At 42.5% G+C, this 25,352-nt stretch overlaps 2 protein-coding genes across 5 annotated transcripts; both read left to right on the forward strand.

The window, feature by feature from the left end:
• Nucleotides 1-36: 36 nt before the first annotated feature.
• On the forward strand, nucleotides 37-11,751 carry chaf1b (chromatin assembly factor 1, subunit B). Of its 2 annotated transcripts, none has more exons than XM_061791895.1 (14): nucleotides 37-1,116; nucleotides 1,327-1,474; nucleotides 2,338-2,470; nucleotides 3,643-3,763; nucleotides 3,937-4,040; nucleotides 4,111-4,207; nucleotides 4,294-4,378; nucleotides 5,470-5,563; nucleotides 5,660-5,729; nucleotides 5,811-5,902; nucleotides 5,992-6,151; nucleotides 8,014-8,580; nucleotides 9,709-9,791; nucleotides 11,216-11,751. In XM_061791895.1, exons 2-14 carry the CDS (start codon nucleotides 1,349-1,351, stop codon nucleotides 11,317-11,319), a joined length of 1,836 nt encoding a protein of 611 aa, XP_061647879.1. In that variant the 5' UTR covers nucleotides 37-1,116; nucleotides 1,327-1,348; the 3' UTR covers nucleotides 11,320-11,751. The 2 variants fall into 2 exon arrangements, with proteins under 2 accessions (XP_061647879.1, XP_061647880.1); XM_061791896.1 differs by lacking the exon at nucleotides 37-1,116 and adding an exon at nucleotides 1,117-1,245.
• Nucleotides 11,752-12,708: 957 nt separating this feature from the next.
• On the forward strand, nucleotides 12,709-24,957 carry si:dkey-229b18.3 (uncharacterized). Of its 3 annotated transcripts, XR_009791124.1 has the most exons (10): nucleotides 12,709-12,865; nucleotides 13,005-13,137; nucleotides 13,623-13,930; nucleotides 15,805-15,878; nucleotides 16,095-16,323; nucleotides 18,304-20,216; nucleotides 20,682-20,900; nucleotides 22,769-22,916; nucleotides 23,529-23,592; nucleotides 23,800-24,957. XR_009791124.1 is itself a non-coding variant. In XM_061792429.1 (9 exons), the coding sequence occupies exons 2-8, from the start codon at nucleotides 13,046-13,048 to the stop codon at nucleotides 22,871-22,873; spliced, it is 2,940 nt and encodes a 979-aa protein (XP_061648413.1). In that variant the 5' UTR covers nucleotides 12,709-12,865; nucleotides 13,005-13,045; the 3' UTR covers nucleotides 22,874-22,916; nucleotides 23,800-24,957. The 3 variants fall into 3 exon arrangements, 2 of the variants coding, with proteins under 2 accessions (XP_061648413.1, XP_061648414.1); XM_061792429.1 differs by lacking the exon at nucleotides 23,529-23,592; XM_061792430.1 differs by lacking the exons at nucleotides 13,005-13,137; nucleotides 23,529-23,592 and having other exon boundaries at nucleotides 12,725-12,865.
• Nucleotides 24,958-25,352: the final 395 nt, after the last annotated feature.

The following is a 25,352-nucleotide window of genomic DNA, read 5'->3' on the forward strand; positions in this document are numbered from 1 at the left end:
GCCATTAAAACGACCCCGAAACAAAAACACACCAATATTACACACGGACTCCAGCGATTTAGTAGGATATTAACGAGTTTTTCAGGGCGCAGTCTTAAAGCTAGGCTGAAAATGTCAAAATCACCCCCTCTAAAGGATATGGTACATTCCAGGATCTGTGAGTTTACAAACCTCTCACCTAACTGTTAGATATTTGTGAACGGTTCTTTTAACCCCAACTTGAGTTTAGTTTATTGACTTTCAAGTTTCATTTTTTGTCACCAGACGTAGAATATTTTCAATACATCTTTTTCTATTACTTTTGACACTTACAGAAATGACCTTTATTTTTTAACCCGTTTAAGGTAATACTGTATATATTTCGAACATCAAATGTAAGACGCAAATGTACTTTTCTTACAGTGTGGCACACTAGAGGAAATAATATAACAGCAATAAAATAGAATGATGATAATTAAATCGTTGTATTAGGATGACGTCATCCTTTTGTTTAGGATTATTGCCATGACATAATGTGTAGTGTTTGCTTGTCTCTTACCACAGATGTGCTGTTCAATAAATTAAAACGTTTGCGGATGTTGATATTCTATTGATATTATTCTTTTTTTTCCCTGACGTTTGATACTATTATTCAATATGTTCTCGATTCATGACCCAAAAAACATTTGCAAAGGAAGCACCTTTTCATCTCTCCTTGACCTGATGACTTATTCCAAAAAAAGGTTAAGCAAAGGTGGCATAAAGCTCAGATTTGACTTTCCAAAGAGGCCCATATAGACAAACAAGTATTCACGCTTTCATTTTCACCTATGGCCAATTTAGAGCCTTCAGTGAACCAACTTGCATGTTTTTGGAATGTGGGAGGGAAGCTGAAGCAGAATTTGTATATTAGTAATTTATACACTATAATTTATGTTTACTATTATATATAGTTGAATTATGCTAACTAGTTTTGTTTGTCGAGATAACTTGCGGTGGTCAGTGGATTGGTTCGTCTCCCTCCATCACCGCCTTTTCCGCATTTTTGTCCAATCATCGACGAGCACTGGACCGGAAGTTTTGAACAAGCCTAAACGCGGGAAGTTGCTCATATTCTTCAACCGGTCGACAGTCAAGGTAAAATACTGAACTCAAATTGCATAACCCAATTAGAACATCGTTTATGTGCATTACGGTTCGCGTATGAGAATTTTTCATGAAAGTATACGTTCATTCATGTCTTGACTAACTGTAACAGCATCAATTGTAAGCTACTTTTCTCGCCCGAGTGGCCGTCAAATTTGATTAGTCATTGAATTACTGACACTAAAATGGCTTCCTTCGCAGGTCGGTGTTAGATTGAAATAAGATGAAGGTTGTAACTTGTGAGATCGCCTGGCACAACAAGGAGCCAGTCTACAGTCTGGACTTCCAGCACAGCTCCGATGGACGCACTCATCGTTTGGCCACAGCTGGCGTGGACACCACGGTCAGGGTGAGTCGACAACGACAACTTTTCCTTATAATTTTGTACAAGGGCTGGGCGACATGACATTAAAAAAAAAAAAAAATGTAAAAAAATATATCCCATTTTCCTCAGAGAAATCCGAGAAAAGTAAATGACGATGACATTATTCAAAACAAGTTTTTTTCCCCCTCTCCTTCTGGGATTTGCTTTATTTCTCCTGATACAAAACATTTTTTCCCAGCATTAACTCACAGATAATGTCAAAATAAGTGTTTTCTTTATCTTGGAAAATGTCCATATTGTCAAAGCATGTATGTAAATTAAATTCACATTTTAAGTGTTCAGTTCAGTTCGTACTGTTGAGACAAGACGACCTCTGCGAAATATTTATGGCTTGGAAGCACATACCTTGGGTTAAAAGTTTCCAATGAGTCGACAAAGCCCTGCTTTTGCAACATGGCACTTTGTCTTTGGCAATGTCCAGTGCAGTAGACTCTGTGATTTCCTTCCACTGTGGACTCCTTTCTTGTCATACAAAAAAAAAACAATGTGAAAATCAGTCCGCTGATGTTTCTTAGCTGGACCAAAGACTCTCTGGTCACTTTTTTTCAAACAGTCATTAGAGGGGTCGGAAAAGTCTAATATAACGATAAAAATATAACGATGAAATTGCTAAGTTGGCAACACTGTGCAACTACTTCTCTCTGTTTGCAGCCTTGTTGCTAGTGGAAGCAGTGCACATCAGTAGAGACAAGCCTTACACTACAGAAGTCACAAAAAGGAATCGCCCTAACTTGAATTGTTAAAATCAGTTAAATCAGCTGTATAGAAAGCATCTGCTGTACATTTTTGTGAAAAGTCATGCCTTATTTCATGTCATGTTCATGCAGCTTTGGAGAGTCGACATGGGCCCAGATGGAAAGGCGGCGGTGGAGTTTCTGTCTAATCTGGCCAGACACACAAAGGCTGTCAATGTGGTCCGCTTTAGCCCCAGTGGAGAGCATCTCGCCTCAGGAGGAGATGGTATGTCCAACACGTCAATACTTATGCCAATTGATCCAACGCAAAAAAAATGCAAGAAGTGCAACATAAATTCAGCCTTTGCCATGATGATGATGCGTGCTTTAAATTTTAGTCGTGATCTGCCTCACAATTCTGAGGACCTGGGTTCAAATCTTGCCTCGCCTGTGTGGAGTTTGCATGTTCTCCCCATGCCTGCGTGGATTTTCTCCGGGTACTCCGGTTTCCTCCCACATTCTAAAAACATGCATGGTAGGTTAATGAAAGATTCTAAATTGCCCATAGGTGTGAATGTGAGTGTGAATGGTTATTTGTTTGTATGTGCCCTACAATTGGCTGGCGACCAGTTCAGGGTGTACACCGCCTCTCGGCCAAAGATAGCTGGGATAGGTTCAAGCATGCCCGCTACCCGAGTTAGGATAAGTGGTACGGAAAATGGATGGATGGATAAGGTGGACTGTTCCATTCACGCAACAGTAACTCAAATGGCATAAACTATAATACATTCAATGATCCACTCCTTTAACTGCACCAACATTTTATGATTCAAAAAGGGCAAATATTTGTTGGAGAGGTGCTAACCCGCTTCCTGGCTACTGTCAAAGTGCCCTTGAACCAGTTTGACTATTTAAACACCCAGATAAACATGTAACTGTTGTTATTTTATGCACAATCACCTTTATTTCAGCTGCCTGACAGAGCATTCGGGTAACAATTCATCATATAACATTCACCACAAACAGGAGACCTGCTCTTCATGAATAAATCAATTGCCAATAATCAGTCATTTTAATTATTTTACCTGTAATCCTCAGATACATTCAAAGCACTCGGCACAAATACCACAACTGTGCTTTCTCAGCATTAACAAAAGCATTAAAACAGTAAACAGAAACCCTTTGGTAGCTGGTCCCCACCTTCTAAAAGACAAAATTGCATATAATTGTTTCATCATGATTTGTTAAAGTTTTCTATCTTGTTATTATTTGTTGACGAAAGTGTCACATCAAATTGTCATAGTTTTTGTCAGCGTACTTTTTTTTTTTTGGGGGGGGGGGGGGGGGGGTTGTCATCAGGGAAAATACACTTGTTGACAAAAATGTAATGACCATTGCTCAAAAGAGAAGTGCTATTTTATTAGCAAATGACCTCTATTCGTTTGTTGTTTGGTTCAGATGCAGCCATTCTGCTGTGGAAGCTCAATGACAGCAAAGAGCCTGAACAGGCACCCGTGTTCCAGGAGGAAGAAGATGCTCAGCTAAACAAAGAGAGTTGGTCTGTCGTCAAGACATTGAGGTACAAAACAACAATAATGGCATTAATTCCTACCGACGCAGAAAGTGCTGCTTTGTACACATTGTAAGCCCTCTACCTTGACATTTGTGTAGTCCCGTTCCCTTAAAATTTGGGAAAAACGGGAAAGAGCAAAGTGTTATATAAATGCAGCTTTTTGTGTGACGTCTTTTGAGGGGCCACATTGAGGATGTGTATGACATCTGCTGGACCCGCGATGGAAACTGCATGGTGTCCGGTTCTGTTGACAACACCGCTATCATGTGGGACATCAACAAAGGTTTGCTGAGAAAACATCAAAACATGTACGCATAAGTCACAAAATGTCATTTGCTATTTTCAACTTTCAGGACAGAAACTGTGCATCCTGAATGACCACAAGAGCTATGTGCAGGGTGTGACGTGGGATCCGCTGGGGCAATATGTTGCCACTCTCAGTTGTGACAGGTACCCATCGTTACCCACAAAGGCTTTAAAAGCTCAGTCCATTTAATTGACGGGCATGCATGTGGTTTAATATTCCTCCTTTTCAGGGTAATGCGCGTGTACAGCACTCATACGAAGAAGAAAGCCTTCTGTGTAAGCAAAATGAGCTCGGGCGCACCTGCAGACGGAGAGGTTAGTACACACAGAGCACATTTTAGTCACCTGTCAACTTGGTCACTGCTAGTCACTTAAATTTGTTACATAAATTGACTGAAATCTCCAAAATAATCTTTCACGCTTTCTTGAAGATGGTGACATTATAACACTGCATTTCATAAAACTCCTTAAGTTTTGGATAAAGTGTTCTATTTGAATGAATGAATAGAGGGTTTAGGGTTAGGGTTAGGGTTATTATTATTTCTAAATTGTATGGCTCTCTTTAAACTAATATTCAAGCCTATACTTATGCATAATCATTTCTCTAGACCCTTATTTTAAAGTGAAATGTTTCATCTGTATTTCAGTTCTTCGGGTAATGCCTTCCATAACTTCACCCACTGGACAGAAAGGCATTTACTTTTCATAACTGTTTCATAGCGTATTTACAGACAGGTGACACATAATCAAACATAAAACTTGTATGTTTTCCTTCGTCTGCTTCTAAAAACAGATTTTACATAGTACCATCTTTTCTTACTGTGATAAAAGTAACTACAGACAGCACAGTAAACAAGCGGTTAGCACATTCGCCTTGCAATTCTGAGAGATCTGGGTTCAAAGGTCGGCTCCAACTACTACTTCGCCGTGCTGCCAAACGTAAAACGTCTTACAATGCTGAGGAAAAAAAAGCCAATTGCGTGCTGTTCAAAGTATTGAAATGTTATAATTACACTAAGTACTTGTCTGGGAAAAAAAGCTTTTTGAACATAAATTGACATCAAACAAATGAAAAACAGTAAGCATGACAGTAACTGAGCGTGCATTCTTGTGCAGCGTGACAGCATGTTCTCACGCCGCGCTGTCCGTAACCTCGAAACGTGGTATATCGGGAGCGTTGTAAAATGACAACCCTCCTGTAAAAGCACCCTCCAGATACAGCGCATACTCTTTGCCGCTGTTTGTGGAATTACGGTATTGGTATGTACATTCACAATACAAATACGTAATTAACTACAACTATAAAGTGCGAGAGAAGCTTGAAAATAGACCTCGGAGGTGCGAAAGTGCTTTGATTTAAATTTCGAGAAAAGCGTACGAACATTGTGTTTTTTCTATCTTTGCAGGTCAAGCAGCACCGCATCTTCCACGATGACAGTATGAGGTCCTTCTTCCGACGTCTTTCCTTCACAGCAGATGGCTCTTTTTTGCTTGCTCCAGGTACTTGTACAACGTGTTCTTTGTGAAATTGTCACATTGGTTATTTAAGGGCATTTGCGTGTTAACTGAAATCTTCTCGCTGTCCTCCATTCTCAGCCGGGTGTGTTGAGGTCGGGGAAACCGTCACAAATACTACCTACATCTTTTCTAGGAAGAGCCTCAAAAGGTGACCTTTGACAATGCACTAGTTATTATTGTTAAGGGTATGTAATGGACTTGTTACTGAAAATTCATTGTTGTGTTTTAGGCCAGTTGCCCACTTGCCATGTCCAACTAAGGCCACGCTGGCTGTGCGGTGTTGTCCGGTCTACTATGAGCTGAGAACCAAGAAGGCAGAAGGCAAGAACACATCCCTGAAGTAGCTTTAAACTTGTATTTGTCTTCTCTGATGATGATGTTTTCTGAATATTTTTCCATTTCAATCACAGACGGTTCGACCGAGCCCCTTCCCAGTCTATTTAAGCTGCCGTACCGCATGGTATTTGCAGTGGCCTCCGAGGACTCCGTTTTCCTGTACGACACGCAGCAGGCACTCCCGTTTGGCCTGGTGTCCAACATTCACTACCACACACTCAGCGACCTCACATGGTAATGGATCGCTCTGCTACATTGTAATTCTAAGGCCGAAAACATGACAAGACACATTTAGTTAGACTGGACTTGAAGTGTAACGAATGACATATTTCGTACACATTTTACCGTAAAATAATACTCCTTCTTGACAGCATAATGGACTAGTGGTGAGTACGTCTGCCTCAAAGTTGTGAGGTTCGGGTCCGGGCCGTCAATTAAACGTTAAAGATGTCCAGTTAAAGACGTTAAAGATTTCTTCAAGCGAACGTCCAGGACCTCATAATGTATAGCATCATAATTCAGTTGTGCAATAAAATGGAAGGACTAATATAACATTTCGTAAATTAATTTGTCTTTAATAAAGTTTGCATTTTGAACTAGTGCTTAGCACATCTGCATCACAGTTGAGAGGGTCTGGTTTTGAATCTCGGCTCAGGCTTTCCTGTGTGGAGTTTGCATGTTCTCCCCCGTGCTTGCCTGTGAATATTCTCATTCATCTCGGTCATTGTATGCTCAGAGCATTGAATCGATCGCAACTGGACTGTTCTGGTTGTCTTGGAAGACATTTCTCCTCTCATCGGAGCAGGCTTCAACAGTTTATGTACCAAGGCTAGATATGACAGCTGTAGTCTGAGTGTTGGTGTGGAAACAAAAGTATTTAGCATCCAAGTTAGAGACACGTTCCAAACAAGAATGCTTTCACTCTTTTGGCATGCAAACTCACTCTCGTTACGTTGCATCGGAGAGGGGCCTCTGCCAGCCAATGACCGTCATTTGAGTGGAATCACCCTCATTCATATTTTATTCAGTTGTAAAAATGCTCGTGGAGGCACCTTAAAGGGATGAATAATTGAATCTCTTCACAAGGGATGAAAAGACAGCTCGGTATTTAGGCATTGGCGAGGAATTGAACCCACGTTGTTTGCAGCAGCATATCCCACTACACCCCCAGTGCACGTTAGATTCACTGACCATCCGTGAGTGTGAATGGTTGTCTATATGTGCCCGTTATTGGCTGGTGACCCGAGCTGGGATGGGCTCCACATCACCCGCAGCCCGAATGAAGACGAAGTGCTACAGAAAATTTATGATATTTTTAAAACCAACCAGAATTGTCGGGAAAATTATATTAAAAAAAAATAAAATAAATAAATAAATAAATAAAATATCCCCCAAAACAAAGTCACTTAAGACTTTTAACAAATCTCAAGGCTCGAAATAACGTTTTTTTTTCTTTGAGCAGTTTTTCTAACTGAAGACTTCATTTGAGGAGCGACTTTCTAATTTTGAAGAGCAATTTTTTACAGGTTAATACCAAAGGGACCTGAAGCAACAGAGGGGTCAATCAGGGGTTTTATGGGGTCCAGGGTGGGCAGAGACCACCTGCCAGACCTTTAGGCCTGGTCATAACCAGAGCAAATCCCTCCTTTGCTTTAGGTCCCTGTGATTAATCCATGTAAAAATAAACAAATAAAAGCTTCAATTTTAACAAATATTTGTTGTTTTTATTTCTTAACAACAATGTTTTTGCCCAAGAGAAGAAGCAACAATTTAAAAATCTGAATTGCAAAGAACACTAATAGTGTACTGCCAACTGCCAAATTAGGACATTTGGGTCTTGTTGACTAATCATTTTAAATGAAGAGGGACATACGTGAAACTCTTTGACAGGCTACTGTCCAAAGTTACCACAGGTGTCCCAGGTACCAATACTTGAAAAGTAAGACTGGTGATTAGAAGTATAAAATTACAGTTCAATATCACAGAGATTCGACATTGACTACGACACCAAAACCATTTCGGTTGTTTCATCTATGACATAAAAAGTGAATGTGTGTTCTCCCTGTAATTCTATCAATTGCTTCCATTTTGTCTAGGTCTCGAGATGGTTCATTCCTGGCAGTGTCCTCCACAGATGGTTACTGCTCCTTTCTGTCCTTCTCTCCCGGGGAGCTGGGAACACCACTGAAGGAGCCTCCCACTCTGGAAGTCTTCACCCCTACCAGCGGTGCCGAGAAAAAGGGCAAAAAGACGCCAACAGCCCGGACCTCATCTCCCGTGTCCCAGACTCCAAGCTCAGCTACTACGCCCACGTCCCACCTGACCTCAGGAAGAGACAACAGCATCTCCTCTGTCAGGACCCCGGATGAGCAGAAGACAAAGTCCAAGCCTCAGCCTCGAAAGATCACCCTCAACACGCTAGAGGCCTGGGGGAAACCCACAACTCCAAAAAGCACGCCACCCTCTACCCCTCAGACACCGACGTCCGGAAGCACGAGCGCACCCTCAACTCCTCAACCCTGCGTCAACCCACTCACACCGAGCTCCTCGAAAAAGGTGTCCCGCCTCACCCCGCTAACTCCCACAACACCCAAAGTCCTCAACAGCACCAACTTGCCCACCACTCCTAAAGGTGCCATGTCTTCTAAAGGACCCACTCCGAGGTAAATACCGTATAAGAGGGAAACCACGAGTCTGCTTATTCTTATTCTCAATAAATTCTCCTCAGACTCGTTTACAGCAATGAAAAGATTAAGAAATGCTGCAGTGCATCTCCAAACATCTCTTCATTTTGATATCTAAATGATTTGTATTCTTACTGCGCCTTCCCACATCAGCACAATCTAATGAGATTCAATACAAGACATGCATCATCATAAAGATATGGGTGACCTCTGCCACGGCCGAACTACGGTATTAACAGAAGTGAGGGGGGGAAAAATGGCTCTGTAAGGATGGCGGTGAGATTTGTTTCTTTATTGTAACACCATAAACTGCAAAATGAATTCCTTTTATACAGATTCTTGCAAATTCAAGGACACTTCCATGTGAAAGTTTTCCTGGAAATCACTTTTTATGCCTTATCAAACAAACTTAACAAACGGCTGTTACATTAGCATTTACCAGAGGCTCTGTCGAGGTCTACATTATTTGGGTTATTACTTCGGTTTTGGACATATATAGTACCACAATGCATCATACTAAGAGATGGTGCAGTTCTACACCTCTGCAAACTACATCCTCAATAATGAACATATTGTAAAGTAAATGAGCTCTCTGGCCTTTTCACTTAATTTATTAATATTATGATCTTTAGAAAGGTTAAATCTTTTCCACTTTTACACTGATGATGTATTAGATTTCATTACTCATTAGACTGTGAAAAGGTGCACTTAATAAAGTATGAGGTGAGACTGTATCGTGCTGTCTCAATTGAGAGACTTGACATCACTTGCTTTGTTTTGGTTGCTGTTGCAAGTTCCAAGCTCAAAAGAAAAGCCTTGTCTGGTTTTAGGGTGTTCGTTAGACCCCCTGCTGACTATCAAATAATCACTCGGATAGGCTGCTCGCAGACAATGGAGAGTCTGTGCAAGCTTTTGTATTTAAATGTGTAACTTGAAACTTCTCTTTCACAGCTGACGGTGCCGAGTTTAGTTTCGTGTGAATGCATGCATGTTCATGACAATAAAGATGATTCTTCTTCTAGTTTTATGACTAGACGATGAATAAGTCGGCAAGATCAATAGCATGAATGGACTTTCTGCAATTCATTTATTTCTCTTTGTTCCTAGGCGAGTTTCTTTGACTCCCGTTGGATCGCATACAGCCAGTTTGCTCTTCAGCTCTCCAGCATCCACTGAGAAAGCTAAACATGGTCAGTCTGGATTATGGCTGCTCCAACCTCGCAACCTTTTTTTGTTGTTGTTGTTAAATAGCCATACAGCACAAGTACCAGTTTGAGAATGCTGCTCCATGGTTTACATATTTTGGTTTCTTAAAATATTATACAATGGGTGTACTGATTTGTTCTACAGTGGAGTGTTAGAGGTCAGGCACGATCTGTAGAATGTGATAGAACACTGCTTGACCCCCAATTGGTTTAAAAAAAATTAAAATTATATATATATATATATATATATATGTATACACACAAATAACCCTTTGCAGGTTGGCCAGGACACCATAGCATAAAGCGAGGTCAACTGTACAGACGATGTTTTAAGTAACTTTTTTACTTTCTTCATGAACGTTAACCACAAAACGAAAGCTAAAATAAAACTGTTCACTGTAGTGTGGCAAAATGTGCTGACTGACACGTACGAATACGGCCAACACGCTTGCCCGACATGCAGTTCAAAATACACATAAAACCTCAGAAGAACTGTTATAAAACATTTCATCTATAAAGGTTCTTTAGAGCTTATCTCTAAGTGTGTATCACCATTCAGCCTAGCTGTGTGTCATCTCAACCATGTCCATTTTTCTCCAAATTCAGCTTTTTGTTACAAAAATATTGGTACCGAGCGTCTTTTTTTTTTTTTTTTTTTTAAATTGAGCCATGGTTCCCATTTTATATTAGAAAAATCTCATGACTCACCACCAAATAAAAATGTAACAAGAAGGTCTCCTTGTGAAATGTGGACCTTTCTAATTTAAAACAAAGCTGATATACTTGCAGGAAGCCGTGCCAAATTCTGTTTCATTAATGTAATATTAATAAACCCGAGAACCCCCTTTACGCTATTGAGAACGGAAGCAATAAAAATGTGAGTCAGCACCTTCATAAATTTGCCCGAATTTTGTCGTTTGCATTCATGCCTCGTTCACCCACAATTATAGAATGTTGCAAACTTTTGTATGTAGCAATGTTATGTAACTCTGGTTCTTCCTTGGCCCATGTGGCATCCCCCCAAGAAGTCTCACTGTGATCAGGAAAGCGGTACAGGAGGTCTGTCCTCGGTTTATGAACGTCCTGACATGTGACTTTTTGTCGTTACGAATGGGACTCCTACGTATGCATGCGGCACAAGAAGGCACACTCCGTTACTGTTGTACACCTTTTTATTTGTTTTGTATTTAGTGTAGAAGTGTTTTTCATACAAATATTTACTGTAATTAAATTACGACTTTACTACTGCATCAGTATTGGTTAGTGATAGACTACAGGAAAAACAAATTTGGGTTGATGCGCTGGGAATGAAACTAGTTGATAAACCGAGGACCCGTGTGGGGGTCAAACTGGCTTGTTGAGCAGTCACGTGTATAACTCTTTTCTCTTCATTTACCTTCCCCGTCCAGGACGCCCTTCTCCTCCCAGCGATCCCCTCTGCCAGCCTCCGGAGTCCAAGCGGCCCAAGACCAACGACGATGCCTCTGCGGCCAGCAGCGGCACTCAGCCTTAGTGGGACCATGACATTAGCGTGACTGTCGCAGTGACGTCATGATCAAAACATCTTGTGTGTAATAACGCAGTGCTATTGGGATTAAGAGGGTAACACGTTCACGGACGATATACTCAAAATTGATCACAATGGCTTTGAGTAGGGAGTTTTGAATGATTATTAGCTGCTGCGTGTCTTAAATTAGCATGTAACATTTTGATCTTAAAATTCTTAATACTGTAAGAAAAAACCTATTACAGCAGAGTAATAAATAAGCACTTGAAGGATTAGTGCTGTGTGAATTTTGAATATATTTCCTGTGTCTTAATTTGTTGATCGTCTTTGGCATGTCTGATTTGAACTCTCAAAATGAAATGTAAAAGTTTTTTTTTTTCCTCCACCCTGTTAATAAAAGAGGTCTCCTCATCTCATTAAGAACAAAACGGAAACTAATCAGATTTTCCTTGTGCTTCAATATTCCACTTTAACCATTCATCCATCAATTTTCTATAGCATTTGTCCTCAGAGTTGTAGATAACTGGAGCCTGACTTTTGGGGAGAGGCAGGCTACACCCTGGACTGTTCACCAGTCAATCGCAGGGCACATCGACAAACAACCATTCACACCTGTGGACTATTGAGTGTCTTTAATGAACTTAAAATGCATGTTTTTGAAAAGTGGGAGGAAGCTGAGTACCCGCATGGGGGCTCTGCAAAGGTCACACACAGGAAGGCCAGAACCGAGATTCAAACCTCAGACCTGTGAGGCACATGTGCTAACCACTAGTCAGATGTTCCCTTTATTCATTAAACTTTAAAAGTGTAGTTTTTTTTTTGTTTTTTTTTTACGTAAAAGGCCTTGTGATGTAAGTTTTGGTAACCGGAATTTACCACAGAGCTATTTAAAATTATTGTAAACTTTAAACTCATGTAAGAACAGACTTGTAACAAGTTTAAACACTGGTGTTTTTTTAAACATGGACCTACAGTTATGCACATTTTTGGTCTTAAATGTACAACAATAGAGTATAGAAAAGTGAGCATTTGTAACACTGCTAGTATGTTTTTTGAATGTGTACTTAATAAATCATGATTAAAAGTCCTGATATTAATGAAGTGCTTTGCGTGCACAAAGTGATTGCTCGAGATCTCTTAGACAATCGTGTTAAATGAGTAAAATAGAAAAAGACAGATGCATTACGATCATAAAATAAATGGAAATATTTAATCTCTGAGAATTCCTCAATTATAAACTAACATTTAAATATATACAATACTGCGAAAGCGCTATTATCTATGTAACGTTTAACCTCGCTTTTTTAGGAAGAAACCAACTTGACAATTCTGGTCACCCTAACTTGATCCAAAAGAGGAACGGAAACTAAAGGATTGACATGTCCGTCGGCCAATCACATTCGAGCTCACTCGGTCACTTTAACGCTTATGTGCACGAAGTGAAGGCGGGGAGGAGTTGGTTTGCTTAGGCTGATTAGCAACAAACAGAAGGTTGTGAGTTTAAAATTTGGATTATTTCACCTCCGGAGTGGATTTTGCCGTCACCGAAACGGTATGAACTCTTGTATGTGATGAACCGGTGCGCGTTGGCACGCTTTTTTTGCAACATTTTTTAGCGCTAATAGCGGAGGGCAACCTCGCTTTTTTTTTTTTTTTAACCTAAAATAAATTAATTAATTAATTTATTTTAGGTCGTTGGAGGTGGCGATGGTGAGCTGATAGCTGCGTCATCATGTTGCTTCCGACTCGAGTTGGCCGAAAGAAATCTCAAGTTAACGCCACCCGCAGTGATTCGGCTCCGAAGGCCACTCCCGACCACCTGAGGTAGATGCATCGCGGACCGCTGCCCGGGGGGAAAGCTTGCTAGCGGCCGGGGAGCGAGCGAGGCGGCTGGCTTGACATCACTTGTCGCGGTTCCCCTCCTGGGCTGCATTTGTTATCTCCACTCGAGCGAACGGCCACTGCCCCCCCTCCCCCCCCAAAAAACCAAGCCTGTCGCCGTTTGAACGCAACGACAACAATGTGACCAAAACGTTTTTTAAACATGAACTATAGCCATATAAATACTTCATATGTAGGCAAGGAGGATTGATGCCCTCGATGACAAGTTGGCTACAAATTTAGGAGCATCTACTGAAATGGCGATTGGCACTTTCGCCATTAACCGTTTATAAGCCTTAAAGGAGATAAAAGAGCTCTATATTAATTGTAACGAGTTAGCTGGATAGCCAACCGATGTGTTATCAGGGTGTCAAAGTGTGTTAAGTTGGACTTTTAAGGAGTTTTGACTGGGGTCCTCCTCAAAACAGGGGCAAAGTTCCGTCCTATCTATCAGGGTATACAAGGCAAGTCACGATGGCCGTGAAGGCGACGACGTGCTGCCCAAAGCCGTGGTCGGGTGTCGCCGACGAAAGGAGCTGGTCGCCGAACTTCGAGTGGATCGACGGGCTTCTCTACCGAAAGAAGCTGGAGAGGGGCTTCCTCAACTACCGAGAGGTTTTGGACGAGGATCGCAGACTGGAGGCAGTCGCCACATTTCACCGGCGACCCCCCGGCAAGCGTCACCTCTCCCTGGAGGAGACGTACAAATGCGTGGCCGACAACTACTGGTGGGAGGGTAAGGACGGTCATCTTTCCCCCTCGTACTTCTCTCATCAAAAACACCATTTCGTGGCCTGTCGTCACGTGACTTGAACGCCAATAAATAGATTTTAAAAGAACAGTAAGTGTACAGGTATGTCCCAAAAATTAGAATATCGAGGGAAAGTCCATTTGTTTCAAACAGTGAAACTGAAAGTGAAATATTTCAAGCCTTTAATTTTGGTGATTATGGCAGAAAGACCCCCCCCCCCCCCAAAAAAAAAATCCAGTATTTCACAAAATTACAATATTTCATATGACCAACACAAAAGGATCTTAAACACAGAATTGTTGGCCGTCTGAAAAGTGTATTAAACTAATATGCCCTCAGTACTTTGGGCCTCCTTTTGGAGTAATTACAGAATTAAGGCGGCGTGGCATGGAGTTGATCAACCTTTGGCACAGTTCAGGCGTTATTGTTGGAGTTGCTTTGAAATTGGCCTTCAGATCGTCTGCATCTTGGGGTTTCTGTTCCCTCTGTTCTCTCTGTTGACAATTTCAATGGGATTCAAGTCAGGCCAGTTTGCTGGCCAATCAAGTACTGTTATTCCATAGCTATTAAACCAGGTATTGGTAGTTTTGGCTTTGTGGGCAGGTGCCAAATCCTGCTGGAAAATAAAATCATTGTCACCAAAAAGCTCGTCGGTAGCGGGAAGCATGAAGTGCTCTGAAATGTCCTGGTAGACAGCTGCGTCGACTGTGGACTTGATAAAAGACAATGGACCCACATCAGCAAATGACATGGCTCCCTAAACCATTACTGACTGTGGCAACTTCACAATGGACTTTAAACGGGTTGCCTTTTGTGCTTCTCCAGTTTTCCTCCAGACTCTGGGACCTTGATTTCCAAATGAAATGCAAAATCAACTTTCATCTGAAAAGAGGACTTGGGACCACTGGGCAACAGACCAGTACTTTTTCTCCTTAGCCCAGCACAGATGCTTCTGACATTGGTTTGGGTTCAGGAGTGGCTTGAGACATGTAATCCTACAGCTGTAGCCTATGTCACGCAGACGTCTGTATGTGGTGGGTCTTGATGCACTGACACCAGCCTCAGTCCACTCCTTACGAAGCGCCCCCAGATTTCTGAATCGCCGTTGCTTGACAATCCTCTCAAGGCTGCGGTCATCGCTGTCAATTGTGCAGCTTTTCCAGCCACATTTTCCAATGCCTCTTAACACTCTGTTCATGTACTTGGATAAAGCGCTCTGTGAGCATCCAGCTTCTTTTGCAATTTCTTTTGAAGACCTTTGTCCTTATGTCATGATGGTTTTCTGCACAACCGTCAAGTCAGCAGTCTTCCCCATGATTCTGAAGCATATGAAGCCAGACAGACCTTTTAAAGGCTGAGGTGTTTTGCGTTAATTAGCTGACAAGATTGGGACACAAGGAGCCTGCAGTGTTGAACTTTGTCATGATATTCTAATTTTGTGAAATAATTTTTTTTCTTTCTGCTATAATCGTCAAACTCGAAACAAATAAAGGCTTACATATTTCACTTTGTGTGTGGTGAACTAATATAACATACACGTTTCACTTTTTGAAACCAATTATTGAAATAAATGCACTTTCCCTCGATATGCACAAACATGTATTATCAAGTGCAGTGCAAACAGTTTGTCTCTGTAGCTAAATAAAGTGACCCAGCTGGCATCTATCTTGTCAAGCACTCATTTCAAACTTGAAAAGCAGAAAGAAAAACATGCTAAAAGAGCCCTTTGTTGTACATTAGTCACCCACTATTCTTGGCTTGCTATTTCACTTCACAGGCTGGTTTCAAAGTCACTCTGTCGGTTTATTGTTGTGGCTGTAGTTTGCAAGGCTACACAGGCTACATTGTTGTCTTTGCAGGGATGTACTTCCACATCAGAGACTTTGTCCTGGACTGTCCCGAATGTCAAAGCCAGCGACGCAAGAAGACAGAGGTGAGTAAGGCTTGCAATCTTGAGAAGTAGTGCAGAATTTCTGTTGCTAATGTGTCATAAGTTCTCCTTTTTCTTCTGTCTCACACACTTTTGAGTTTACACTCGCTCGCTCTCATCCTCTATACACCTTGATGTCACGGACACGGGCTTTCTCGCATTTCATTCCCACAACGTAGCCCATTATTTTCCCCCTCTTAAAATCCAATTGTCTCCCAGGAGCTGGGCGGCCAAGGATGTGTCACGAAGACGGTGGCGTCGCACAGCTCTGACATGCTCAGCAAGCTGAAGAGTCAGCGGGAGGCGGGGATGTTTTGCGACATCACTGTGCGCACTAACGGGCAGTCCTACGCCGCGCACAGAGCCGTGCTGGCAGCCGTCAGCGACCACTTCCAGGAAATTTTTACAGAGATGGACTCCAGTATAAAGGCAGACATAGATCTTACTGGTAATGCATCTCAAGATTCAAATTAACCTTGCTGGTTGCATTCCTTAACCGAAGAGCTTTGACGTCCGTATTATTGGGAAGCTTTTATTTTGAAGGTGGCTTGTATAAGCAGTGTGTCTGCAGGAAATACTGCCAGTCAGTCAAGCGGAGCGCTCATCACACAACAACATTTATAGATTTTTTTAACTCGGTGCGCACATAAGGCGCGCCACATTATAAGGCGCCCCGTCCATTTTGGAGAAAACTTCTGACTTTTAAGTGCGCCTTATGGTCGTGAAAATACGGTAATTGACGCCCCCCTCAAATTGTTTTACAATTGGTTATATTAATAGTGTAAACCCTAAATGTACTCTAACTGTGATCCAAAAACACTTGGATAACATTTTAAACTCACGAAAAAATTAAGCGGAAGTGCATGTCTACGTTGCCTTCGCAACTTTTAAAAATACCAGTTGTCAAGCAGTATCGAGACCATTGTTTGTTACCTTGAAAATTGTAATGGCCACCCAGCAGAGTAAAAACATACACACGTGGCAAAGACTCTCCGCTCACAATCTGGATTCAACTTGGCTCCTACCTAACATACCAAAGCTCTTAGACTCTCAGTCAAGATAATCACTTCAACATCGGTTCGATTACTACTTTTTTTATTAGCCAGGGCTGTGGTGGAATCTTGTTGAATCTTAGGGTGGAAATATGGAAATAGGTGAGTTTTAAAAAGTACTATGTAAAACTCGTCAAAAGTAAAGGTTAAATTATAGAAACCAAGAAACGTCATGCGTTCTGCTGCAGCTCCCCTCTCCATTTAAGCCAATCACTAGCCAGTACATATTTACTTCATCACAAACTCATCACTTGTCACATGCGCCCTTAAACATCTGCGCTTGTTATTTCTCATTAACTTGCTGCTATTATAGCTTCTATACTACTATATTACTACAGCATCTCAATTGCTTAATATCCATCCATTTTCTGTTCCGCTTTTCCTCACTAAGGTCACGGGCGTGCTGGAGCCTATCCCAGCTATCTTCGGGCGAGAGGCGGGGTACACCCTGAACTGGTCGCCAGCCAATCGCAGGGCACATATAGACAAACAACCATTCGCACTCACATTCACACCTACGGGCAATTTAGAGTCTTCAATTAACCTACCGCGCTTGTTTTTGGGATATGGGAGGAAACCGGAGTACCCAGAGAAAACACACGCAGGCACGGGGAGAACACAGGCGAGGCCGGGATTTGAACCCCGGTCCTCAGAACTGTGAGGCAGATGTGCTAACCAGTCGTCCACCGTGCGGCCATTGCTTAATATATATTTCCAAATGATTAGCTTTAACCTGGAATCAGAAATAATAAAAAACAATTACTCAATTCTCAAAAAATCCTTTTGCGTTTGAAATCTTCAACTAAGAATAGGTTCCACGGAAAAAAAATAAACTGGTAAATTTTTTAATTGTGGCCCATGAATATGTGGGGGATTGCTGAGATTGCAAAACTGTCTTTATGATGAATCAATACAGGATTGTTCATGTTCCTCAGCATGATTAGCAAGATAAATCGACATGTTTTCACAAAGCTCACGATCTCATCAAAGTACTACATTCATCTTTTACTTTGGAATCAGGGTAGTTCAGTTTGTTTCGTTTAGCAACCCCTCCAGCACACACCAATCGAACTCAGTTTTTTTAATCTGTTCAAAATACTGCGTTCATTATACCTGGAAGAAACAAGGCTTACATCTTACAAAACATACTTGCCAGAAAATACTGCAACTTCTTTAATGGTCTGTTGAGAGTTGGCAAGAGATGAGGTCATAAAGGAGCAGCATTTGAAAGCAGATTTTCAATGACTTTGCTGGTATTGTCCTACTCTATTAGCTCCCTCTGTTTCATTATGTAGACTAAAGCGTCTCAGTCTTCTAGCTCACCGATCAACCACGGCTTCGCGTATCTAACTGAAGGTTCTGTCTCCTCCACTCAGGCTTCAGCGAGGACAGCCTCTTGTCTCTGCTGGACTTCTCCTACTCCTCCACCCTGTGTGTGCGCTGGGAGGACCTCCCTGAAGTTATCACCATGGCCCGGCACCTTGGCATGTGGCCTGCTGTGGAGGCCTGCTCTGCTCTCATGAAAGAGCACCGCCACATTGTTCATCCTAGCCGGGACTTCAAATTGGGCTATGGTGGCATTTGCAGTCAGCGCCACCACCAGAAGACAGAAACCAAAAGGAAAAGGGAATTAGAAGAAAACTTTGGCAGTTTCCACCTAACACTGGATACATCTGACGAAGGGAGTCCGAGCTGCAGTTTGCGAAGGACACCAAATGTTAGCGTTTATAACAGACTCCCTGTGAGTCCCTCACACAGGATGAAGCTTATGGACTTCAAATCTCCTTCCTCCAAGAAGAGCGGAGCATCCAAAAATATCATTGGAACTCAACAGTCAAAGACTTACTCTCCCATATCTCCATCCAACACCCGTCTACTCCGTTCAAGTCCTGGTGCTGCTCAGCAGGTTCAGAGATTGATGCCCAAGCCAGAAAGTCCTCGACGAAACCGGAAGCCTTGCACCCCCAGATCCAGTCCGATTTGTAGCCCTGTCAGGGTGAAGCAGGAAGTGGAAGAGGTGAGAGTGGATGAGGAGGACTATGCAAGAGCCCAGGAGAAGTACAAACTGATGTTGGTTCTCGGCCTGCAGAGGACCGCCCTTCTCCCTCGACCGGAAGATTTAATTGGTTGGAGGCAGAAGAAACGACTCAGGAAGCTAAAAGCCAACAACTACTCGCTAACCAAGAGGCGGAAACCCCGCTCCGCTCCCCCAGTACTACCTTACAGGCCTGTGACACTGTCTCTTCCCCTCTGTGACCCTGTAAATAGTCTCCTACTCAACAAGGCGGGGAAGACCAAGTCTGGGGCTTCAGCTGTCATTGAAGGAATATCAAAGAGACATAATCGCAACAAACAAGTCCCTCCTAGCGACAGGAGCATGCGAAGTAAAGGTGCCTTACCGGATATGTTCCAACCGACATCCCAGCCTGGCTTCAGTGGGAGAGAGCTCAGACGGTCTGTGAGAAATTGTGGTCGCGTCCATCCTCCTGTCCAGCAGCCCCTGCGTCGTATCTCCAAGAAAATTCCAGTTAGGAACACAGTCAGGATCAAATCAGAACCAGCTGAATACTCCGTCTCAGGGCTCTCTCTCGCATCAATCAATCAACCTTCTCAGAGGAAACAGGCCAGGAGTAATGTCACTGTCGAGGCAGTCAAGACACTGCGCTACAACAGCAGCCGTCCGGGGACAAAAGCCAAGCCCAAGCGGGGCAGCACAAGAGAGGAGGAGAAGCCACGGGGCAGACCCAGGAAAGTATTGAGGGAGGAGATGGACACTGAGGGACAAGTAAAGAGCGAACAACCCGCTGGTGGGTTCCAATTCTCTGAGCACTCGCCTCCCCCGGCCATTTACAACCACCCTCTGTACAAAGTCATCAAAGAGGAACCTGCGGATCCTGTGCCAGTTGGCGGCCCTTTTTTGGATCCTCCCTCTCCAGACCTGGGTAAGCGCCAGAGCAAGCCCCCCATCAAACTGCTGGACTCTGGCTTTTTGTTCAGCTTCTGTCGGCCGTCCGGGGCACCCATCGTGGGGATAAAGAAAGAGGAAGAGAGCGTGGATATCTGTTTGACACGTTCTGTGTCCCAAGTCGGTGAGAAATTTGGAATGGTTCAATCCAACCACAGGGCACTGAGAGCCAGAGGACCACTGCCCGCCTTGCCAGTGGTGAAGAGGGAGAGGGAGGAGAGGAGTGTGAGCCAGAGGAGGGTCCAAAGACTCAGGGCCAACTCACGGGAAAACTCTAGTCTGGCCAGATCCAGAGGGGCAAAGGCCACACGGGTCATACCAAAGGTAGGTAAAGAGCCATTGGTTCATAACGACAGTTTTATATTGTATTAGTACCTTGGACGGCACAGTGGCACGCAACCAAAGGTTCTGGCCCCGTTTGAATCTGAGCTTGGAACTTTTTGTGTGGACTTTCAATGTTGCGAATCTTGCATGGGTTTTCTCCGGGTACTCCGGCTTCCTCCCGCGTTCCAAAAATATGCACATGATGAATGGAATACTCTGAATTCCCCATCTGTGTGAAATTGAGTGTGAATGGTTGTCTGTCTTTATGTGCCCGGTGATTGACTGGTGACCAGTGCAGGGTGTATCCAGCCTCTCAATCAAAGTCTGCAAAGGATAGGCACCAGCTCACCCAATGACCCTTATGAGGACAAGCATGATAGAAAATGGATGGATTGGTAGCCTGAATCTTTGTGCACGTACAGTTTCTTACAATCTTTCATGCTTTCTGTCTGTGAAACCCACCAGCAAGAGGCTACCGGCGTCCCAGTGAGCAGCAGGGGCTGCGTCGTGTTGGACTCCGTTCGCCGAGCAAGGCTAAAGCAGCTGCGGGGCCCACGCAGCCAGGCCCCGAAAGCCCCGAAGGCGGCGCACTCCTGCATGCAATGCTCCACCTCCTACCGGGACTGCGACGCTCTCATCATGCATCGCCTGCGGCACATTGAGGGCAAGCACTGGCCGTGTCTGGTAAGTCCAGACACTCCTCATCCTCGACCAGGACCTCTCAATCTAGATAGTGGACCCTTGAAATTGAACGGTGGGACAAAACCTATACATCAGGCTAAACTCATCAGTTAAATATGGTTCCTCAGCAACCATGTGAGTTGACAGAATTCCAAACGATCTGTTCATCCATGATGATGTCCATCGCGTCTTAAAATATGGCATGTTAACTATTAAAAACTTTGAAAAAGCTAAAGTTGGACATTTGAAAGAATTATTCTTACATTTGCTGTTTTTTAATGAATTGCCTTTTAGGGGGCATCAACATAACCTGTGAACGGTCCATTGTTTTTCAAGCATGTGTATCCTAATGAAAATTAGCCTGTGACAATAGTTTCACAGACACAAAATTGGGTAGACATACAGTATCCGTGGTAACAGGACTCACTAAAACGTCTCCAGGACCTGCTGGTGGGTCAGCACCCTGTAGTGGGTCGTGGGCCCATTTTGAGTGAGTTGCAGACAGCTAGTAAAAAAAAAAAAAATCACACGTATTCATATTCTGATTTTTCAGGTACTGTGTAGAGGTATACCAAGTTCCCATGTGGAACATATTAGATAAGCGACAGAAAGTGTAATTGCCTTGTGCTCTAACCACTAGTTTACAAATGCAGTGCATTTCAGCCTCTGGCTAACGGACATCATAGTTAGCGATATGCTTTTGGTGGTGTGTCAAACTCACTTGAAAGGGTGTTTAAAAATATGTTTTTAGAGGCCAATTTGAAACAGTACACTTTCTTTATTCTTAACTACAGTATTATACAAGTTGGTCGCAACCACAGGAAAGTGCAGGTCCCAGGGTGACAACATTTAAGAACCACTATACTAGACCAGGCGGCACGGTGGCCGACTGGTTAGAGCGTCAGCCTCACAGTTCTGAGGTGCGGGGTTCAATCCCCGTCCCCGCCTGTGTGGAGTTTGCATGTTCTCCCCGTGCCTGCGTGGGTTTTCTCCGGGCACTCCGGTTTCCTCCCACATCCCAAAAACATGCATTACTTGGAGACTCCAAATTGCCCGTAGGCATGACTGTGAGTGCGAATGGTTGTTTGTTTCGATGTGCCCTGCGATTGGCTGGCAGCCAGTTCAGGGTGTACCCCGCCTCCTGCCCGATGACAGCTGGGATAGGCTCCAGCACGCCCGCGACCCTAGTGAGGAGAAGCGGCTCTGAAAATGGATGGATGGATGGATATACTAGACCAGTGTTTCCTTACCTTTATTGAGCCAAAGCGCATACTTCACATTCGACAAATCTCATGGCACACCACCAAACAAAAATATCACAAAACGTGTATATATACGAAAGTAATGATGAGCTTGTCTCGTTTTTCTCACAATTTGTATTCCCTTGTAAGAATGGCCAAAGATGGATAGGCAGGTTAACAGTACCCTCTGCCATTCAGTGAAAATAAAATGTAATCGTTCTGCTTGTCACCATATGCCACTAAGAGCCACAAAGATAACATTAGTGTTATAAATCATTTTAGGACCAACTAACTGAAATTGGATCATTTTTCATGGCACACCCGATGATCTTTCAGGGCACACTCATGTGCAGCGGTAAAGTGGTTGGGAATTACTGTGCTAAACAGACGAGCGATGCTAAATTGTGAAACTTTTGTTCCCATGCCAGGATTGGCTAGAAGAACGGTGGTGTGAGAGCCAGCTAATCAATACCTGCAGTTTGATATTTATTTTAATAAAAAAAATTTAAAATTATGATTTCCAGTCGAGAACATTTCAACAATCAGTTAATGCCGAGGGTCGATTTAAAATTGTATTTTTTTGTACTGTTTGCTTGGATCATGTTGTCTGACCTGCCCTCTACTCTGAAGCTTTGCAGTAAGACGTTCTTTCGACTGAGGAATGTACGGAACCACATCCGCACCCATGACCCCAAGTTGTACAAATGCAGGAGCTGCATTGCCGCTGGCTCCTGAGGGCCAGTTTGTCGGTCACAGTGTCTGCAGAACAAAGGTTTAGGTGAGTTACGTACGCCTTTTCAAGATTGTCGAGATGCAAAAGTTGAATACAGTATGTTGTTTTCCAACACTTTGAAATGGCAATGTGCCAAATGGCTGCCATTTTTGTGGAATTTTCCCCAAAATACGGAATGAGCGCTTCAAATGCCTCTTAAATTCTTCGTAACAAATTCAGGAAAAAAAAATTTGATGACTAAAGTACATGACCTATTCTACTGGCCACAATTCTCTGCTTAAGAATAATGTTCCATTTGCGCTATTTTAAGTTGTTTTTAAATATATATAAATCATACATTTTAATATAATGGAAAAATGTGATTTATTTTCGTGCAACTCAATAAGTGAAAATTATAGCTAGATTTATTTTTGTACAATTTTGATTATTGCTTTTTGTGATTAAAAAAATAATTAACCAAGAAATTTGAATATTACGTAAAAATAAAAATCTACATTATTTAAAATGTTTACCAACGAAGTAGGAATTAGTCAGAAATCAAGTCATAGTTGTATTTGGAATAAATTTAGCGTTTTCGTAACGGTATTTGAAGTATAAACATAAATCAAAATGGTATAGCTTTGACGTTATACTGTAGATTCAATGTGGTTATTGCAGTACTATTTTGATGTGGGATACCAGAGTTCTCCAAACCTTGGCAATTCAACCTCTGAAGTTTTATGTAAGTATTTTTCGTGACAATTTTGGGTGAATTTCTTGCTCAGTTGAAGGTTTTCATTCTAGAGAATGTCTGTGTTTGTCGTAAACTGAGGACTCCCTGTACATATACAGTATCATAAACATTTGGATTATGTTGTGGTCTTCTACAACCGAGTGGAATAACATCTTTTTTTTTTTTTTTTTTTTTCTTCTTCTTCCCCCCCCCTAGAGTCTGACATGAGCAAGCGACAAGGAAGTCACATGTGCAACCAGAAGCTTTTACATAATGGAGCCATCACACTCAAGCACAAACGGGGTCTGTAAGGACAAGCGATTGCTCTTTTGATTCTAATATATTCATAGTGGAATAAAAAAAAAAAAAAAAAAAAAAAGCAAACAAAACAAGGGCGCCGTGTGTCCGTTTTCCCCTAAAAACGTCAAAACTTGAAGATTACACTCAGGGGGCGGGGGAACATGATGCGGTCGCGCAATGTCGATCCCACGTCGTCATCGTCGTCATGGTTGTGTATAAAAATGGAAAACATGATTGTTTTAACTGGTCTACGGCTGTGTAGTGTCATCAATCCTATATGTATAGTTGAATTTGGAGTGCACTTATATCTTTAGCCTGCCTATGTGGTAAACCTAAGAGCTGGTGGTGAATTTGAAGGTGCGGAGGGAATACTTGAAGCCCAGGGTGGGAATACTTGAAGTGTTTTTTTTGGGGTTGTTGTCGAGGCGGTCCTTTTGGGTGTTTCAGTGTCCGTTTTGGTGTGCTTAACTCCGTAATAACTTCACTCGCCGCCACCCTTCTTTCTGATCTGCTTGTCTCACTTGTTCATAATCCGTACGTAGAGGGGATGGGGGAGGGTGCGCGACTGTTATGACAACGCTGCATGTGCATCTGCAGTACGGACATGAAATTTTGCAACGTGACTGCTTCATGATGGCAATCTGATCAATCCCGTCCTCTACCTTAATCCAAGCCCTTTTCCCCTCCTACTGAATAAATGCAATGTGTGCACATAAAGAGATGTTTATGGTTCACAAATTGATTTTCAAAAATTTTACTATCTGTTGAAAGACTGAATACATTTTTGACTTTTCTATTGTTATACTTGCTTTAATTACCTTTTTTTTTTGCTTTTTGCTATTGTCTCGACTTCACGTGTTGAGCCGGCATGACAAATGATATGATATTTAACAGAAATACAAGAGTATTTATATAAAATGCTGGGATCTTATAACACGTTATTTTATGGGAAGTAAATGATTGTGATTTTAATTGAAATTGACATGATTTTAAATGCATTCCTGTGGTTGGGAACGGTTACGTGTTTGTTCTGGGGATGTTCTAATTTGATCAATAAATCTGAGTATAACATCAGTGAGTGTCTCAAACGTTCTGCCTTTTTAAAGTGAAAAATACTCTTGATGCTGTTGGGGTATTCAGTGAATAACATCCATCTGTGTTTTATAGCACTTGTCATTAGGGTTGCAGGTGAGTTGAATCCTAGCCGAGCTGACTTTGGGTGAGAGGCAGGGTGCATCCTGGACTGATCGCTGGCCAATAACAGGACAGACAAACGACCATTCACACTCACACCTGTGGAATATTTAGTCTTCAACGAATCTAACGTGTGTTTTTGGAATGTGGAGGGAAACACAGACATGCAAAGCCCGCACAGGAAGGCCGGAACTCCAAATCTAAAAATAAAGTGAGGCATTTGTACCAACCACTAAAACACCATGCTGCTATAACAATAATTGATGTGTGAACTG

Source organism: Phyllopteryx taeniolatus, chromosome 12, assembly GCF_024500385.1.
Source record: "Phyllopteryx taeniolatus isolate TA_2022b chromosome 12, UOR_Ptae_1.2, whole genome shotgun sequence".
In the NCBI taxonomy this organism is placed as follows: Eukaryota; Metazoa; Chordata; class Actinopteri; order Syngnathiformes; family Syngnathidae; genus Phyllopteryx; species Phyllopteryx taeniolatus.

Excerpts from the sequence above, each read along its gene's own strand:
- chaf1b (XM_061791895.1), top strand. The coding sequence starts at position 1,349 with ATGAAGGTTGTAACTTGTGAGATCGCCTGGCACAACAAGGAGCCAGTC. Across the intron at positions 5,564-5,659 it reads CTCTTTTTTGCTTGCTCCAG|CCGGGTGTGTTGAGGTCGGG; the intron begins GTACTTGTACAA and ends CTCCATTCTCAG. Across the intron at positions 5,730-5,810 it reads TCTAGGAAGAGCCTCAAAAG|GCCAGTTGCCCACTTGCCAT; the intron begins GTGACCTTTGAC and ends GTTGTGTTTTAG.
- si:dkey-229b18.3 (XM_061792429.1), top strand. The coding sequence starts at position 13,046 with ATGTTGCTTCCGACTCGAGTTGGCCGAAAGAAATCTCAAGTTAACGCC. Across the intron at positions 13,138-13,622 it reads GCCACTCCCGACCACCTGAG|GGGCAAAGTTCCGTCCTATC; the intron begins GTAGATGCATCG and ends TCCTCAAAACAG. Across the intron at positions 20,901-22,768 it reads GCAAGCACTGGCCGTGTCTG|CTTTGCAGTAAGACGTTCTT; the intron begins GTAAGTCCAGAC and ends TCTACTCTGAAG.